The 19230-nt window shown below is 38.4% G+C and overlaps 1 protein-coding gene and 1 long non-coding RNA gene across 2 annotated transcripts in view; one reads left to right on the top strand and one right to left on the bottom strand.

Annotated features, from left to right (window-relative positions):
* Positions 1-4605: 4605 nt before the first annotated feature.
* On the bottom strand, positions 4606-17147 carry LOC135259610 (E3 ubiquitin-protein ligase RMND5A). Its single transcript, XM_064344167.1, has 10 exons — positions 16920-17147; positions 16616-16769; positions 14712-14854; positions 12116-12250; positions 11263-11363; positions 9916-10082; positions 6799-6964; positions 6495-6597; positions 5916-6070; positions 4606-5320 (listed from the first exon to the last, which is right to left on the bottom strand). The coding sequence occupies exons 2-10, from the start codon at positions 16755-16757 to the stop codon at positions 5257-5259; spliced, it is 1176 nt and encodes a 391-aa protein (XP_064200237.1). The 5' UTR covers positions 16758-16769; positions 16920-17147; the 3' UTR covers positions 4606-5256.
* LOC135259613 (uncharacterized) overlaps positions 16093-19230 on the top strand; it is a 23660-nt gene continuing 20522 nt past the window's right edge. Inside the window, exon 1 of the long non-coding RNA XR_010331340.1 lies at positions 16093-16362. This is a non-coding gene — a long non-coding RNA (uncharacterized LOC135259613). The remainder of the gene's footprint in view (positions 16363-19230) is intronic.

Here is a 19230-nt window from a genome sequence, read left to right as displayed (position 1 = left end):
GAGTTCTAATAATTATGATTGAAGAAAATGACAATTATCACGTTAAAGCATATTTTATTAAAATAAATAAAGGTGCCCTGTTCAACATTAAATACAACATAAAAGCTAATGTGTTAATTTACACAGTTAACAAACAACAAAGTTGTTTAGAATCAAATCAAATATAACAAGCTATTGTTTTGTTTTCATTTACAGTTCACAGGGGCCTTCTTGTGGTTGTGCACTAATTTCAAACCAGACGAATTTACCGCATCTCGTCAGTAACATGAATTATTACTTTTTATACAACGGCTTGGCAGAATACTCAATTCTGATTGGTCCAAGGGGTGGGCATTATTTCTCAGTAAAGGGACACCTCCAGGCCTTTTAACAGTTCTAAAATCAATGCGCTACAAAATCCAGCATTCAGCAGTTAAAACAGCAACGTTATTCTTTCGATTTTGAATTGTTGTTACGTCCCCTCCACTTTTCAGTGTCCAATTTCACAATTGATTTCAACGTTGAATCGCGGTTCTAGTTACTGGGTTAATTTAGGAATGCCAACCATCCAGCAAAATACAGAATCATCCCTTATTTTGACAGTAGAATAGGCGTTCCATATTTAAGTCATAGCTACGGGACGCATTTTCATGCGTATCTTTGTAAACGATTGCGTTTGTAGTAACTGCTGTTTTGTATACAATTCAATAGTTAGTTAGCTAAGTAACTAGCTAGCCTGGATAGCAAGCATGCCGTGAAACCATTTTAATTTTAATATTGGCTAGGTGACAAGCGACGGGGAACTTATCATAAAGCTAGCTGGCATTCAAACCCGGTTTCAGAGGGTCTTAGAGAAACGCTATGTCTACACTGCGAGACCGCAACATTTTCAAAAGCAAGACAGAGCTAGGGAGATTATTTGATAGAGTTATGGTTTCATTCAGTTTTCTTAAATAATGTAATGACCAAAATTGATGCCAATTGTATAAAATGAGAAGTAACCAGTTTTCTCGATGGAATCGTTTTCATAGAATAAATGTCTTTTTCATGAAGACACCCGTCAGAGTTTTGTCGAGAGCTGGAGGCGGCACGAAATTTGACGGAGGCGGCCGCCTCGTAATTCTCTATGCAGGAGAAACCCTGTTGTTATAGCAGCACAGGGTGGACGAACTCCATGTTAATGCCCATAATTTGGATGATATGTTAGATGTCAGGTGTCCGCATACTTTTGGCCATATAGGCTAGTGTATGTCTTCAGTTGGCTGTACAATTCCTAATTATACCAATTATCCCAATACCAAATTAAGGACAAAGGTGTCAGCTGTTCACTTTTTCCCTCTTACAAACCAAACTGAAATGAAAAAAAAAAAAAAATATATATATATATATACATTCCTTAGATATTTGCAAAGCAATATACTCCACAGAATTCTGGAGCAACAAGATAGCCAACATAAAACGCCAAATTAAATTTGGAACTGAAAGATTGGTATTAAGAATTAAGTGACCCCAGAGAACTCAACCATTGTTGTGCATTTTCCCATGCTTGTAAATATTGTCTTCTTTGCTTGTAGTTTATTTACATATACAGCAACATACTGTATACAAATACTGTAGTTGGATTTGAGTTTTATGTTGTTGGACTTCATGTTTTGTACTGAATGGTGATGCGTATGTTTGATGCATTTCCTCCAGTTTACCTTAATGGTTTCTTGCACTTTTGAGATTGCCTTTGGAATTTAAGTTTAAGTTCTGTGCTGTTGTCTAATTATTGAATATTTAAATAATTTTTAAATATTGAAGGGGAAAAACACAAAAATGTATTGATTTCATTCAGATGAAAAACACTGCCTTCAATGCAAAGTTAGGGTACTGATGCAAAGTTTACATGAGTTGAGGTTTCATTGTATAGACCAAGGGTGGGCAATTCCGTTCCTGGAGGGCCGGTGTGTAAGCATGTTTTTGTTTCCACCAATTACCCTGCATAAATGAGCCAATTGGCTGTATACAACAACACTGGTGCACTCGTAGATTAGATCATAGTAACACATTTCATTCAGGGACACGAAAACAGTCTTCGTCTGTCGTTCATGCGCTTATCAAGACTGTCAGATGATGTAAAAATTAAGGGCTAATTGAGTAATTAAGGCCGGAAGTTGGCATAAAAGCCAGAAACGAATATGGCCCTCATTGCCCACCTCCGGTATCTATATTGTGTGCCTGATGTGTTCTCGGTGTTGGGATAACAACTGACACTGGAATGTTGACAACGGTCACCACCTAAATGGCTTGCTGTTCTGTCAGAATTGTTTGGCTGTTTTTTTTTTCTGGATTATTATTGTTCACAGGTTCAACTTTCTGTATATGCAGGTAGGCTACATAGCTTATGGCCATTGTTTCTGATAATGTAATTTACATAATTTAAAACAAATACCTACTGAGTAGGCATACGACGTTTGCAGTCATGATGCTAGCAACTTGTGAACTTGGCACAGAGACTTTTCTGTTTTCATTATACAGTACATAGCTAAACTAAGCTACGAACAAGTGAACAAAAAGACCGTTACAAATGAAGTGGTTTTTAAAGAGGTGCTCTGCCTTGCAATTGCCTAAAAATCTCTGAAAGCCACCGTGGGTCAACTGCAGCATGCTTAGCTGGAATTTAAACCGGAGGAACCTTATTCACAAAACATTTTATCTTACCTTAGGACTTCTAAGTGGCCCAAAAAAATTCCCAGCTAAGGGTTTCCTCTTAAAACCTATTCACAAAGCTGCTGAGACCAACTATAACTAAGTAGTGGGGAGAACTCTTTAGTTGCGTTCAAATGATCAGCATCAAAATGCTCGACATGGAGTGAAACCATTATATTCTATAGAGAGAGCATTGATGCTGACTTGGCAGCAATGCTAAGCCTGGCGTAGTGCCCAAATAGCACAATAGTACACAAGAACTGGAGGGGCAGGAGGAGTCAGAAGTAGCAGAAACCAATATGGTGTCCAGTGCACTCCAACTCTCGATTTCCCCATTGGCTATAATGGAAAAACTCCTGCCTTTTTCAATCAAACTGAGGGCTTTACGGTCATATTTTCAACCCAGTTATACCTGAAACACATATAAGAATAAGAATCATGTGTGATTTTACTTGACATGATTCAGTAATGAAGTTATAGGCAAGTTGTTTTATTCGTCCAGCACTAGACTCTGATTGGTCAACATATGACTCAACATATGACTCGGAGTAGTGGAACGCCTATAACTGATGAATAGCTTACAAGGAACATGACCGTAAAGTAGTTTGAACTTCCATGATTACTGAACTGGGTATGGATAACAGATCTGTATGGAGCTAGCACTAGTCAGTGCTGATTAACGCAGCCACAGACCAGAAATACATACTTAACATTACCAGTTCAATTGGAAGAGGAATCCCTGATATGAACCCTCTGAAATGACAGGACAACTACACACGTTTCTGACATTCCGTTAAGTAGCTTAACAGGCAGTTACATGCGTTAGATGTTATCTATTTGATTTGTGTCCAAAAAATCTGGTAGCAAAGCAATCATCTCAGATACAAATAGCTAGACTAGCTAGCTAGCTGGTAAGACTAGTGTGCTGTCAATTACCAAGTTCAGATATTAGTTTTATAACATTATATAACTACACCGCTACTCTCCTCAAAACACAGGGATTTGTGTATTGCTGCTAATGTTAGCTGATTAGGAAAATGTAAAACAGTAGCTCAAGAGTGGAACAAATAAAACAATTTTGCGAGGAACTCGTAGGCTTACAGTAGTCTAACTTACAAGTTGCCACCTTAATAATAGCCTGTGAGTTCACAATGTTCCATCATCACCACAAAGAAGTATTCAGTCTAGTGGATTGGCATAACCTTGAATCGAATGAAGTCGTTAACTTGTATTGTATGAGATCCATCCATTATCTATACCAGCACAAATACTAAGTTATATGGGTGAGTATACAAAAGACTGCCAATTTGTGTCCCCTCAAAAGTAAAAAAATCTTAATCTACAAAAGTATATCAAAACACTTTGGTGTATCATTTTTATTTGGATGTTTTTTTTTTTTTGTAAACTGATTACAAATCATTAATATAAATAATATTAAAGTCCTCTTGCTTTTCACATTATTTGGTACTGCTAACTACCCCACATGGCTAGTAATGGCAGCCATTACCTTGTACAGTCAATCCTGTTACCAGTGATGGGGTAAACAGGGTTGAGGAGGATGCTCAGAGTTCTTTCTAAACTCTAGTTTTTATGTAATACGTTGAAGCTTGAATATGTTTGACTGTGGATCATGTTTTATCTTAAGGTATTGATTAAAAACCATTTTGACTTTTTCTTCTAGCCAAATCTACTACACCTTTTTCTACAGAGAGCCAAACCTTATTGTTCTCCATTCCTAACCTTACTAACCCTAAGGGTGGATATTATGGGTAAACACAAAATATTATATACCAGCTTAATATTTTGAGACTTTTAGCCATTTGCATTACAAACATGTTAACTGCACATTTGTGCAGAATTCAAATATACATTTGAAGTTATGGAAAAGCACTTTGCGCATACAGGAGTACCGAGAATTCATTCTGAAACTAAAGCTTTGTTTCAGTGCTTTATTTCCAAAACCAACAGAAACTAGGAGAAAATATTGTCCCTGTCTGTATTTACTAAATATTGCATTACACAAAACAATAATCATTAAAGCAAAGAAACAATTCTTGCCACACCTCCACAATTAAACAATATAAATTAGCAATGCGTTTTAAATAGCTCAGGCCCAGAGATGGCCATTTCCACTTGTCTCTGTACACAACTTGTTTTCAATTAAAAATAGAAATGCAAACCAGTAGTAGTAGTAGCTACATATCCATTTAGGCAAATTTATATACATTTTTAGAAGAAAAAAGAAACACATTCCACAGCAAATTTCCCAACAGTTGACATACAAACATATCAATATGATGATACACTGATATTTCAAGAAGAGAAAAAATAATAGAAAATAATACATATCTTTCACTAAATAAACCGGCCAAAGACATTGAGCGCTGGTGTGGCCTCTTCAGATAATTGTATAAAAGAAGCATAATACAGTCACTATGTCTCTCTCCAAATCTGCAGCGTGTCAGTGTTTCTACATATTGGCACATTTTCCAAAATGAACACCCTGCAGTACAACACACATTCACACACACACACACACACACACACGCAAACACTTCAGAGGACTGCCAAATTCCTGACCGTCCTTCAGAAGTAGATTTGCTTTGCGTCTGCTGGTACCTGTTCCATTGGACAGTATGGGCACTTCAACCTTAAAATGGGAAACAAACATGCTTTGAATTCAATGAGAAATTAATATTGCCAATAAGTACAATGCAGGGTGTCTATTTGAGGTCAGAGGGCCATAGTACATATCTTATGGTAATATAGGGAGACCTCATTACCTGTAGACCACATGATAACACATTGTTGCATGGGCTGGGTTAAAAAATGGTGATGTTGCTTCGAAGACATGACCATTGCAAAAAGAGTTTCATGTTGTATTGCGGTTGAGTCTAAGCACAAATGAACCATTCCAGAATTTGGAATTTGCTGCAGAGATATTATTTGTTGCATAAAGTGAAAAAAGGACAAATTAACAAATTAACCCTAACATCTAACTTAGGTTTCTTGTGTTCATCCAACCACAAGAAAATACGCATCAAGTTATAACTTCTCTGAAAATATTTGATTTGTTTGTGATAAATTACAGCTTAAGATGAAATTCTGTTAACAAATGAGGTCCATAGTACATTTGGCACAAGTCTGTAATGTATAATTTGCAAAAAAGGAAATAAGTAAATAAATAATTAGAACGAATTCCAGCTGAGAAAATGATTTGTATAATGAAGCAGCCATTTACATACTTGCTTCCATTGATCATTTTGTTGAGGGCATCCTTGGAGATGATGTGTCCACACACCAGCTTCATGGGTGGGTTGCTGTCTGTGGTCTGCTGTCTCAAGATGGGGCAGGCAAACACCGAGTGGTACCAGCACCTCTTCCCCAGGTCCACCTCTATCTACACGTGCACATACATTTAGCAAAAAATGGTACAGTACCAGAAGCTCATGTCCATGTCAAAAAAAAAACAAGACCAGGTTAAAACCTAGTATATGACTGGACCTAACACACGTGATCCGGCCAACCAATGGTGTAACTTCATAACTCGGTCGACCAATGGTGTAACTTCACTCAGTCACTCAGTCGCAGACATTCCCGTTTGTAGGGCTGGCCCCGCTGTTGCAGTCCAGTCAAAAACTCACAAAGCAAAAGCAAATCTGAAAGCTTGTGAAAATGAGTACACGTTTTTGATCTCCCCCTCCCCTAAACACACAGATGGCCATTAATATAACTCAAAACAAAAACCAAATTAATGGTACACATGCAATGAAGTTAGGTCTCCTTGTGGCTTTGCGACGTGTCATAAGCAGGCTGGTACTCACAGGCAATTCATCTTTCTGGTTCCACACGCCTATGCACTGTCGCTGCTCAATGACTGCTTTAATGTTGATCAGGGCAGGCAGGGCAACACAGCCTGCTGAAAAACTGTAATGACAAGGAAGTGAACATATCGGGCCAACATTATTGCACCTATCACTCTGACACAGCAGAATTCTGAGCATTTCCACTGTACGTTTCACCACCAGCAAAGCAAACGGCCTTACCATTTGCACAACCAGACTGCCATTTAATCATTACACTTGTTACACGTTCAAGGTCTTCTGAAAAGTCTCGAAAGGCCCTCACCTGACACTGAGGGGGGAGTCCACTGAGAGGCCCAGCAGTGAGCAGGCATCTCGGGTGAAGATGTCACAGATGTCTGACCACTGGTTGGAATCCAGCAGGTGGACATAGGGCGAGTTCTCTATCCCCTGCCGCAGGTACACCAAGCTCCCCATCAACACCTGGATGTCTGTGGGGAAGAGGGTCAGATCGCCATGCTTCCTATCAGAGTAGCAATCTGATAATCCACTGCAGTGTTAGGTGTTATGCATATACAATAATCATGCTATAATCGCCTTTTCTATAGAGTTCTAGTCAATGTTACAATTCTTCTTCTTTGTCTTTGTCTTCTTATTATTATTAGCCCATTTTTCATTATGTCATTGTTAAGTAAACATGCTTCAATTAAATTTCAAATCTAGAGAAGACACTGGTTGGCCAAACAAAGCAGTCCTGTGAGAGCCACTGACTGGGTGTCCAAATAAGTACATCACTTTGTTGCTTTCAGAACTTTTCCAAAAAAAAAAGGCAAATTAATTTCAATACCCAAATGAAACATCAAATGATAACTACAATAAACTGTATGATCTACTGATAAAAAGAGAACAGACCTGAATAGTTGAGGCCAAACGTTTACATACACCTAGGATAAAGACAAACTCAATTTTTCACAACACGACACATTTCATGTTACCATAAATTTCCTGTGTTAAGTCAATTAGGGTATCCACTTTTTTTCCACAAGAGGTCATTTCAAAATAATAGCTAATAGACAGATTTATTTCAGGTTTTATGTACTATCAGATTTTCAGTGGGTCAAAAATGTATATACACTTTGTTAGTATTTGGTGGCATTGCCTTTTAATTGCTTAACTTGAATCAGATGCTTGGGGTAGCCTTCCACAAGCTTCTCACAATATTTTGCCAGAATCTTTGCTTATTCCTCCAGACAGAACTGGTATAACTCAGTCAGATTTGTGAACCTCCTTGCTCGGACACACTTTTTCAGTTCAGTCAACAAATTTTCTGTGGGATTCAGGTCAGGGCTTTGTAATGGCCACTCCAATACTTGTACTTTGTTGTCTGGAAGACCAGGTTACGACCAAGTTTTAACTTTTTAGCTGATATCTTGAAGTGTTGCTTATTTCGAGATAATCCTCCTTCCTCATGATGCCATCTATTTTCTGAAGTGCATCAATCCCTTTTCCAGGAAAACACCCCCACAACATGATGCTTCACCCATGTGGAGGTGTTCTTGTAACTCACCTATTCCCCATACATAGCGCTGATCATTATGGCCAAATGTTTGTTTCATCTGACCAGAAAACAGTCCTCCAAAAGGCTAGGGCTGCGTTTCCGAGTTTCGATGTACCTTAACGTTTTACGAAGGTTCTTAAGGTATACCTTCTTAAGGGAAACCATTTTTTACGAGTGTTTCCCAGACTATACCTTAAGGCAACTGTTAAGCGACAACTTAAAGGTACATCGTAAGTTGGAGCTGGCCTTCACTGTGGTGCTGAAAAGTTTATCAATCGATGCCAAGCGAATCGATTGTCTCACTTGTAAAGGCTTGTGAATGACGTTTTAATATTACACGTGTTGTCATAATCATTTTACATCAATCTAATATTGCAGAAGAGGAAGCTATGCCTACTATCACACACAAACGAACTAATTTCTACAGGGTATGCAGTCAGAAAAGCCATATCCTAAGTTAGCGCCACTACGTATAAATTTAAAAAAAAACTTTTTTTTTTCTTTTCACAAATTGGATTATTATCATGGCCCTATACTTAATTACCATCATGATGGGGATAGACAGGTAAAACGACAACAGTCTCACGACGTGCTATGCACAGACACGTTGATTGGATAATTACTTTTCGTAAAGTAAATATTAAACTCATTTTCGCATGCCGATGTGCTACTAGATGCGCACTGTAGTACAACTGTCGATTTGAAAAGCAAAATGTTGGCATAATAAGGCTGAAACCGCGGAGCGCATCGCTAACAGACAGCTTACGAGTGCCTCAGACCACCCTTTTAAAGGTATTCCTTAATTAAGGTATACCTTAGCTAAGGAGACGCTGGGAAACAGCTCGAGAGCTAAAGGAAGAGCTTAAGGGATACCTTATGACGCACGTAGCGCTAAGGAGACCCTGGGAAACGCAGCCTAGATCTTTGTCCTGGTGATCACCTGCAAAATTCATTCTGGCTTTTTTATGCCGGTCGTAGAGTAGGGGCTTCTTCCTTGCGCAACAACCTTTCAGGCCATGGCGATGTACGATTCTCTTAATGGTGGATGTAGATACTTTGGTACCTGATACCTCCAACTCCTTCACCAGTTCTTTTGTTGTAGTCTTGGGGTTCAGTTGAACGTTTCACACCAACATTCGTTCAGCCCTGGGAGTTAATTTGTGCCTCCTTTCTGATGCAGTGTCTGTGTGGTCCCAAGATTTTTATATTTGCATACAATTGCTTGCACAGATGCTTGTGGTACCTTCAGTTGTTTGGAAATTGCTCCTAAGGAGGAATTTTGCAGGTCCACAATTTTTTTCTGAGGTCTTGGCTGAGTTGCTTAGATTTTCCCATGGTATCAAGAGCAAAAAGGCAGTGGCTCTAAAGGTAGGCCCTTAAATACAGCCACAGGTGCCAATTAACTCCTAATTATGACAACTGACCAATCAGAAGTTTCTAAAAAGTCATTACAAAAAGTTCTGGAATATTGACTGACTGTTTAAAGAGAGTCAGCTTGGTGTATGTAAATTTTTGACCCACTGGAATTCTGATATAGTGAATTAAAGCTGAAATAAATCTGTCTCTAATCGATTGTTTTAAAATGACCTCTGATGTGAACAATGTAGATGTCCTAATTGACTTGCCAAAAGAAATGTACTGTAACATGAAATGTGCGGAGTTGTGAGAAAATTGAGTTTGAATATCTTTAGCCTAGGTTTATGTAAACTTTTTGCCTCAACTGTATAACTCTTGAATGGTCTTTTTAGTGCATTTTAGTGAAATTGCAATGGTGACTATAAAGTCCAAAAATTCAAGTAGTTATGGACTATGCATGAAATATATTATCAGTGGGTTCAATTAATAACATAATAAGTTCACTAAATAAATGAAAAATAGAAGTACCTTTTTGGTGGTTGAGAGCAAAAGGCTGAAAGTTTTTAGCATACTGAAGTGCCTCTCTCTGATTGGCTGTTCCTCCCATCAGCAGTCTAATGAAATTCAGCCTGTGCAGCTTGAACTCCAGGGAGCTGTTCTGGGCCATGAGCATCTCCTTGTTCTCCACCGCCCACCTGAGAGCCAGAAAATCAGGGAAGCCATGGGGTGGGGGAGTCACATGACAAAATACTCAGCGCACAGATATACTTGTGGAACCAACTCCAACTCCAACAACAGCCAATTACCAGGAGGGTGTGCTATGTTACTTCATTTTTTGTAAAGAAGGTGCACTCCTCTACATATTTTAAGGACTTGTACACCAAAATAGAATACATATCTGTCAATATAATTACTTCAATCATAACCTCAGTCAAAAACAATGAATACATAACCACAGCCAACACACAGTAATTTTCCAGGGCCAGAAGAGATACATCTTGTTTTAGGCAGTTCTTACCAACCTCAAGGCCAATTAACCATAGTTCCATTTCAATTATGTTGACCTGAGTTGACTAGACAGTTTTCTATAAACTACAAAATCTAGACAACTCTTTTTGACACTTTTTTTTGAAAATGAAGTCATTCATATGGTATGCGAGCTAACAATGCCATATCCAGCTTCCATGTGGTCTTTCGCACTAGCGTGAAACGCTGACATTCATGCATATGGTTAGTCATGCAACATTTGCAAACACCTGATATAAATACAAATCACAGCAGATAGAATGCTACAGCAAAAAGTAAAACATTAATTTAGTGAGCAACATTCACCCAAACATATTTCAGTAGTTTTAACTATATTTGAACATTTTTGAAGTGGGTGGTACAATTCAGAGCTATTGTCTGAGGCATGGGCCTCAAGTCTACAGCAAAAAGTAAAACATTCATTTAGTGAGCAACATTCACCCAAACATATTTCAGTAGTTTTAACTATATTTGAACATTTTTGAAGTGGGTGGTACAATTCAGAGCTATTGTCTGAGGCATGGGCCTCAAGTCTAGTTTACATAGGGCTAAATATGTATGGTGAAGCGTGAATGCCTGAATACTACAAAGACCCTTTGCCATGTGAACAGAAATTGAACATGTTGACATTTATAAAAAAAAAAAAACATGACTATTTTAATTCCCTTGTGTAGAAATCCTCATGTAGTGTGATGCACTGTGGGGAGTTTGATGCAATCAATTGGCACAATTAAATGACATTCAAGGATTTTCATGATTGAGCCCAAACCTGCCAGTCTGTACATACATTGTGCAAAACCAGAATGTCCACAATTTTGAGCAAATAAAACTAAATGTAAGAACACTCACTCTAATGCAGGTCTGAGATCTCTCAATTTAAGAGCTTCTAGTATTCTGTTCAGTTCCACAAAAGGCTCCTTCTGACTTGGATCAATGCAAAGTCCAGCTTCCTGAAAACAGAGAGAAGCAAACAAAACCCTATTAATTTCACTTTTCACAATAAAAGTGACATAAAACTGACTAGATAGCACAATAATGGACTAAAATCTCATCTAACAAGCCAAGTATCAAACACACATTTAACACATGGTGAAAGAGGCTTCTGTCAATCTTAAGCTACCTTAGTGGTTTGCTATCTTCATTTTGAACACCAAGGCAGTATTTTACATCATTCTTCTTGTGTAAAATCTTCAGAAAACATGCAAGTTTCAGAATGAAAATTAAACTTATCATACTGTGTGCTACCAGGAATAGCCTTATAAAAGGCCTTACTGCATGGCCTAAAAGAGGACCTTTTGCTGATGACTGTTGTATGTTGGTGCCTGGGTTTTCCCCTGCCTCAGTTTGTGTTCATTGTCTGTTCATCATGTGATACAATGGCTAACTCCAGCCCAGCAACTGTTATAAAGTGGCCAGCACTGTATCAAGCTTCATCTGGACATACAAAGGGTCTCTCCTTCTATTCTGTGCACAAATTACAGTAAAAAACACTTCTTAATGTCAGTGTGAAACTATTTTCTACCTACACCTGCCTGTTCTGCTGACTTAACAACCCAAAAAGAACCTCTATATTCTAATTTATTGATCCCTTTAAAAATGTTTAAATGGTAACCAAATCCTGAGTTTAACCACAGCCAGTCTATTATAGCTGTGTGTGGTCCACGCTTGTGGGTGCTGTGTGTGGCCAGGCGAGGGCACTTACCTGGCACAGCTCCTCAGCTACATCCAGGACTCCCTGACGAAAAAAGTGCTCCACCATGACTTCACTGAGCACCCTCTGGCTCTCCGTTTGCCAACACGCCTCCATCCCGACACTGCCCAGATCTGAGTCCAAGTTCTGCCTCAAAGAATCGTCAGTACTCAACAAACATGATCAACAGAACCACAGCAGAGCGAATAATCAGTGTCATTCAAAACCTTGTCTGTAATTTTTTTCCAAAAATTTTTCAAGTTTAAATCTTGCTCTATTCTAAGGTTACATTTTCACTGTAGGTCTTGATGCCCAAGTCAGATGTTTTGTAGCAATGTATGCAAATACCTGTATGTGCCCATGTAGCTTGTGTGACGCACATGCACAGAGTACCATCGGTAAATCATAATCAAATGCAGGATACAATATGTGTTCTTAATATTATACCCAATGCAAACAAATAAAACTGCAAAATGGCACAAATGTATTTGCATTACCAAAACATTTGCATTTAATGTTGCACAACACACTAAAATGACGTTAACTATGTCACTATGGGAAAAAATCCGTTCTTAGTGTTTAAATTCAGGTTGGATGTTAGCGATCAGAACTGTATCCGAACTGAATACCACATATGAAGAAGGCCGGCATCCAATCTCAAAAAAATCAGAAAGCATGTGTTTTTCTGGAACAATTAAATCCAATCTGTGTCAGATGTGTGGAAGAACTCGCAATCAGGTCACAGCAAGAGTGGTGATGTAAATGTAGCCTTAATGTCTCACATTACTGATGTCTCAAGCTGTTTCAAACCTTAAGGGTCAATTGCATTGTGCCTTCCATTTGGAGACTAGCACAAAATTTTCTCAAGACTTTCCGTATTTCCCAGATGCAGCCTAGATCAAGATCAAGACTAAATTGCCTTAGTCCCAATTGCAGCATGTTCTCAAATTCATTAGTACTGCTCCATGCTAACAACACTTGCTTCTAGAAGATACAAAACCAGGTTTTACAAGAGACTAGGGGTTATTCATACAGAAAAATAATTGATGCTCACAACTCTTTGTAGCCTACTTCATCTACGTTTTTAACCATGCATCTGCAATTGGCTATATGCTTCATTTTACAGGAAGTATTCAATTAAAAATAAACTTTGTTGCACAAACAAATAAAAAAAGATTCTGTATATGGTGTTATTGTCTCCAAAACAGCTGTCGTTGATTAAATTCAGAAGTGTTCTTCCAATAAACTGGTAGGCCTATATAAAAACTATGCTACTTGATGCTCAAAAATAAATACTTAATTTTAATTTCACCCCATTATTAATTTAAACAACTGGCTGAGCATTACATGCATTTGTGTTACACTGGCCTCAAAATGTATTCATATCACTTTTTAAGGACAACATTGTAATTTAACAGACTGATGAAATTACTGATAATTCAGTTTACCAATGCTCAACAGCTTTTATTCATTACTCTGTTCATCAACAAACAATGACAAGCACATTTCAGATTGCAAATCAATTTTATATTCAGCTTGTCATCATTGCAATATGTGAGTTGGGTCAAAGCGGCAGGTAAACTGGGTTCCTCATGCATACTGATAATCAAATAATTATATCAAAAGTCACTAGCATTAACTATAGCAACTAATGTGGTGTCTTTTGATAATTATCTAATTATCAGTCTCATATGTTATTCTAATGCCAACATAAAGGCAAATAATTTTGGCAGTTACAAAATTTACATGAGTTACTGACTTAGGACTCAAATCTTGAAGTTATGAATACAACATTTGGGACGTAAGACAAGGAAAGCTCTATGGCAGGGATCAGCAACTCACGGTCCTCAAGGGCAGAGAACTGCTGGTTTTCCACCCTCCCTTGGCTGGGAGTCAGATGTGAAGACAGTCTGGCCAATCAATAGCACTAATTACCCAGAAGAAAATAAAACCAGGGCTGGATTTGGATTCGAGGGCCAGAGTTGACGATCCCTGCTCTATGGGATCGTCCAGGAATAGACATGCCTTCTTCCAAGGAGTTAATTGGTCAAAGGGCAATGCTTTCATACGTTTCAATCCATTAGTCTTAAAATAGCCTGCCCCAGACCAGGTTAGCCATGCAGCATAAATTACCATGTCAATATATCCAGATTAAAAGTGAGTCAGATTTGTGATACAGAAAACCTAGGGTTAAAGCTGGTAATCTCTCTTTGTAGTACACACACCCCCATGTAACCAAATCATAATGTGCTGAAAAATGGAAAAAAATGTAAATATCTTTGTGGTTCCTGTGAATTCATTTTAGGAAGATACAAGGTTTTGTAGGACACTGACAATATACTCAGACAAATATTACAACTCAGATCAAAACAGAAGCAGTCTTATTCTACAGATAGGAGTTATTGTTGTAACTGTACTCCTAGTACAGTCCAGTCCTAGAATGGTCACTTACAATCTGAATTTGTTCAAATCAACAGGTTTTTTTCCTACACTTGAATTACTAGTAGCACAGTCCCAAAACTTTAAAGATTGATATATCAACCGTTTTATTTTACAATAGTTCTAACACTGCAGTACAGCACAAGTATATGGGAAACGTCGGGCGCACCTTGTCAATGGCCTTCCCCACACGGGACACACTACTGTGGATGTCCTTATGGTGGGAGGCCAGTTTCTGAACAGTATCCTTTACCCTCTTACAGCACTGGGATAGCACCAGTGACAATGTGCCCGGGAGCTCCTGCTCTTCACCTAAAAAAAAAAAAACAAAAGATGGAAACACAACCAGAGGCGGACTTAGCTCTGTTCCTGAAATACATAAAAATTCTTTTTTTTTAAAAAGGAAATGGGTGGAAAAAGGATCCCTGAAGTGAGATTCTGAAATGCCGCCCCACCCCCTCCCCCCCACCAAAAAAAAAAAAAAAAAAAAAAAAAATCACTAAATCTACGTCTTATGGCCCAGCAGGGGAATTCTATGTCAAAATTTGTTACCTCCTAAACACTGGACTTGGAAGACTGCAACCAGTTCATCCACTTCAACATTAAGACCCATGGTCATGCTATAAGGTAGGCCTATATTCTGGGAATATTCTGAATTTGAATCTTACTAAAATTTTCCAAAAAGAAACTTCCTATGCAACAAGAATATTTTACAAGTATTAGACATTTGGGTCACACATTATTGTTAAGAAACTTTTAATTAAACATTTATTTTTCAGGGTTTTTGACCCCGTAGTTCTGAACAGTGCATGGTACCAACAACATCTTGGTATTGTTATAATCCTTATGGGAAGTACTAAAATTAGGGCAATAATGATTTGATCAGTTATTTTTGGACAGTAATTTGTTTTGAAAATGCCTAATATTTCAAAAGTACTAGATTTTATTTTTCAAAACATTTGATGCTGTTCTATAATCTGTATTGTAAAAGCATAGAACAGGATCTGATACCTTTTAACAACACATTTCGAGTAATATTAGGTTGTTGGTAAAATGCATGGTTGAACAATTACAGACATCTATACGGTAACATATGCACCAAAATGGGAACCTTAATTGCATCAAATATTATAGGGAAACAGGAAAACTAGGAAATAGGAAAACTCTAGAAGAGTTTATGCAACGGTTACGCGGCTGAATACACTCCTTGGGTTGCAAGCGCACATAGCCGGTTTTGTGCCTAAAAATAGAAAATTCGGTTTTCATATTTTACTGGGGACAGCTGGAAGAATTTGTCAGTGTCTTTCTCAGCTATGTACCACGGGGTAGTTCTCCTATGCTTACTCAGTAAAGATCGGTACATGGGAACGTGTATGAGGAGATGCTAAAATGTCACATAAAATGTTTACTTTTTCTCTCTCTCTCTCTTTTTAATAAAAAAGAGTTATCACAATTCCAATCTAAAGACCCACTCTTTAAAAAACCAAACTAGTTGCACAAAACCACGATTAGGGAGGGGGCATATTTATTTTAAATATGTCTGACGAGAGTATACGTCTGGGAGGCCTATTTCGGCGTTGTACAACGTTCGGAGCAGTTGACAAAGGTAACTGAAAACGTCTACAAATGTGGATTTTAACGAAAGTGTATTAATTTTGAACATAGGACCACCAATGTTTACAATGTGTACTGCTGACACTTGAGAGGCCGCCTTGCTTGAGTTCCTTTGGAGAATCTGCCAGAACTACTACTAGTCGTAATGACCATAACGTGCCAACGTCATCAACTCTTCAGTGTCCATAAGAACACAGCATTAACAGGTACCACACGCTGCGCATACAGTATGCCGTACATGATGGTAAATTTCACTTAATTTTGCATGAATATGGGCTGCTCTTGTCAACTCCGGGCCTTTGCTTGCTAGCGAAGTTACATGCTCCAAATTTAAATTAGCAGCAAGCTAGCAGCTAGCCAAGTACTAATCCCTTGTTTTTCCACCTTCTGGCAAATGCCAGGACCGTGATCACAAAGATTAGAAATTATCATTACAAGTAGCGTGACATATTAACTCACCGCTTGTCTGTAAAATTTCCTGTTTGAGTCCACTGGTGTAATCCACTAGTTCCTCTAGTGTCCTATCGCAGTGTTGCCCATAGCTCGAAAATTTCTGGAGCACTTTCTCCAACTCCCGTTCTACGTTCACACACTGATCCATTGGACTCAGACACTACGAATACAACATTAAAAATAAATAAAGCAATTACATTTTAATTTAAACAATAATGGGTAACTAGCTGACTCACTACGCTGTTACGACAGCTAGCTAGCTTGCTGGTCAACAACTTTAAGCACAGGACGAATGTTTTTGTTTTCGTACCGGACTGATGACCCGTCTGTATTTGTCGTCACCAAAGACGTGATATAAAACTAGATCTGCTATAGCTACACGGCAGTGCTTAAAGAAAAATCATTAACCAGCTGTACAGTGCGAAATATATTACAGTTCATAACCAATTAACGTTGTCTTCGCAGTTGTTTACGGGAACATGGGAGCTAGCTGGTTGTTTTTTTTCTTGTTCCTCAGCATGTTTTCAGTAATTACAACTTCCTCTACATAACCCGTGAACCACGTGAACCAATAGGAAACGGAGAAACAGCGGAAGTTTCCACTAGCGGGTGGGATCTTGCGCCTGGGTGTCAGGCAGCTCAGATTCGCTGTAGGCAGAATGCTACGAAGTTTGCTAAAGTCAGAAGAGCGTCGCTAACTGGTAGAATGATTTGCTGCCAAAAAAGAGCCAATTCTCGCGTCTGGGAATTTAGTTTGTCTGGAATCGACCCCAGCCGTGATTAATTGAATCCTCAAGGGCTTTTATTGAAGTTTCTAGGTAACCGATTTCGCATTTCACCTTGTCAGACAACCTCAGTCACTGCTGGTAAGGATAAGGTCGTCAGGAGCACTAGCATAAGATAAGAAATAGCAACCAGAATGTGGTAGGACTTCGGAGGGAAATTCTCTCTAATCATGCGTCAGATATGCTCCATGTAGCAGATATTGTTGAAAAAATTTAAAAGGCACACATTTGTCAACTGCAGGGAAATTACTTGCCCAAATAATATTTGCAATTGCCACAATATCGGCATTGCAAATTAAACTGAACTCTCATTGTCAGACTCATTTTAAAAATGAACATCTAAATCCAAGCATTTGGATGCCATCTGCAACTGAGGAGTAATTCATTGCAGTAAAGTAGTTAATGGGGGGGCACTGTGCAGCCCCCTGGTAGCACCCAATAGCCGAACCAACCACACCCCTATTAAAACTCCATACCCCAACCAGACAACATTTTTTTTGGACAAACTTTGGGACAATAGACTGTTGTTACTTCAGAATTTCTGGCTATAATCCAAGTAATCTAATAATTAATGAGTTCATTTTTGTCTGATTGGTTTAATTTGATTTAATAAAATCTACCATGGCTTAAAGACACTAGGATTTGCATTTTTATTTCATTGATTGTGCAATTTTATAGATGGTTTCATTTAGGCTACTTCGACAAGCGGTTTTGTTAATGACAGACCTGTATGCAAATGGAGAGGCAGCATGATATTAAGCATGGCCAGACACCAAAACACCATATAGTTCATTTGCTTACAAATGCTTCTATTGCAGTAGTAGCCATCATTTTTATAATTAATAATAATAAATTTATTATTATTATTATTATTTTATATAGCGCTTTTCATGAACTCAAAGACGCTTTACAATAAGTGGTATATACATACATACATAGTTACACTATTTTAACTTTTATGTAGGCAAATCCACATGCTGAGGTTTCCATTTTCTTCCTACAAAGTTAATTTGAGTGAAAATACTGTATCTTCAGGGTGTCTTATCATTGCAGTATATGCACTCACCGGCCACTTCATTAGGTGACAGGAGTGGCACCCGGTGTGGTTTTCTGCTGCTGTAGCCCATCCGCTTCAAGGTTTGACGTGGTGTGCGTTCAGAGATGCTCTTCTGCATACCTTGGTTGTAACGAGTGGTTATTTCAGTTACTGTTGCCTTTCTATCAGCTCAAACCAGTCCGGCCATTCTCCTCTGACCTCTGCCATCAACAAGGCATTTTCGCCCAGAGAACTGTCGCTCACTGGATATTTTCTCTTTTTCGTACCATTCTCTGTAAACCCTAGAGATGGTTGTGTGTGAAAATCCCAGTAGATCAGCAGTTTCTGAAATACTCAAACAAGCCCGTCTGGCACCAACAACCATGCCACATTCAAAGTCACTTAAATTACCTTTCTTCCCCATTTAGATGCTTGGTTTGAACTTCTACATGCCTAAATGCATTGAGTTGCTGCCACGTGATTGGTTAATTAGATATTTGCGTTAACAGGTGCAGTTTGCAGTTGAACAGGTGTACCTAATGAAGTGGCCAGTGAGTGTATACTGTTTGTGTGTGTGTATATATATATATATAGCTGTATACAGTGCCTTCAGAAAGTATTCAGACCCCTTCACTTTTTCCACATGTTGTTACATTACAGCCTTATTATAAAATGGATTAAATTCATTTGTATTCAGACCCTTTGCTATGACACTCAAAATTGAGCTCAGGTGCATCCTGTTTCCATTGATCATACTTGAGATGTTTGTACAACTTCATTGGAGCCCACCTGTGGTAAGT

Source organism: Anguilla rostrata, chromosome 7 (assembly GCF_018555375.3).
Source record: "Anguilla rostrata isolate EN2019 chromosome 7, ASM1855537v3, whole genome shotgun sequence".
Taxonomy (NCBI): domain Eukaryota; kingdom Metazoa; phylum Chordata; class Actinopteri; order Anguilliformes; family Anguillidae; genus Anguilla; species Anguilla rostrata.
Note: the sequence above shows the minus strand (reverse complement) of the source record. Positions and strands in the feature narration are given on the sequence as shown.

Coding starts and splice junctions, on each gene's coding strand:
- LOC135259610 (XM_064344167.1), bottom strand. CDS start 16,757: ATGGATCAGTGTGTGAACGTAGAACGGGAGTTGGAGAAAGTGCTCCAG. Junction 12,251..14,711: donor TGGGGAAGGCCATTGACAAG/GTGCGCCCGACG, acceptor TCTTTGAGGCAG/AACTTGGACTCAGATCTGGG. Junction 11,364..12,115: donor TAGCTGAGGAGCTGTGCCAG/GTAAGTGCCCTC, acceptor CTCTGTTTTCAG/GAAGCTGGACTTTGCATTGA.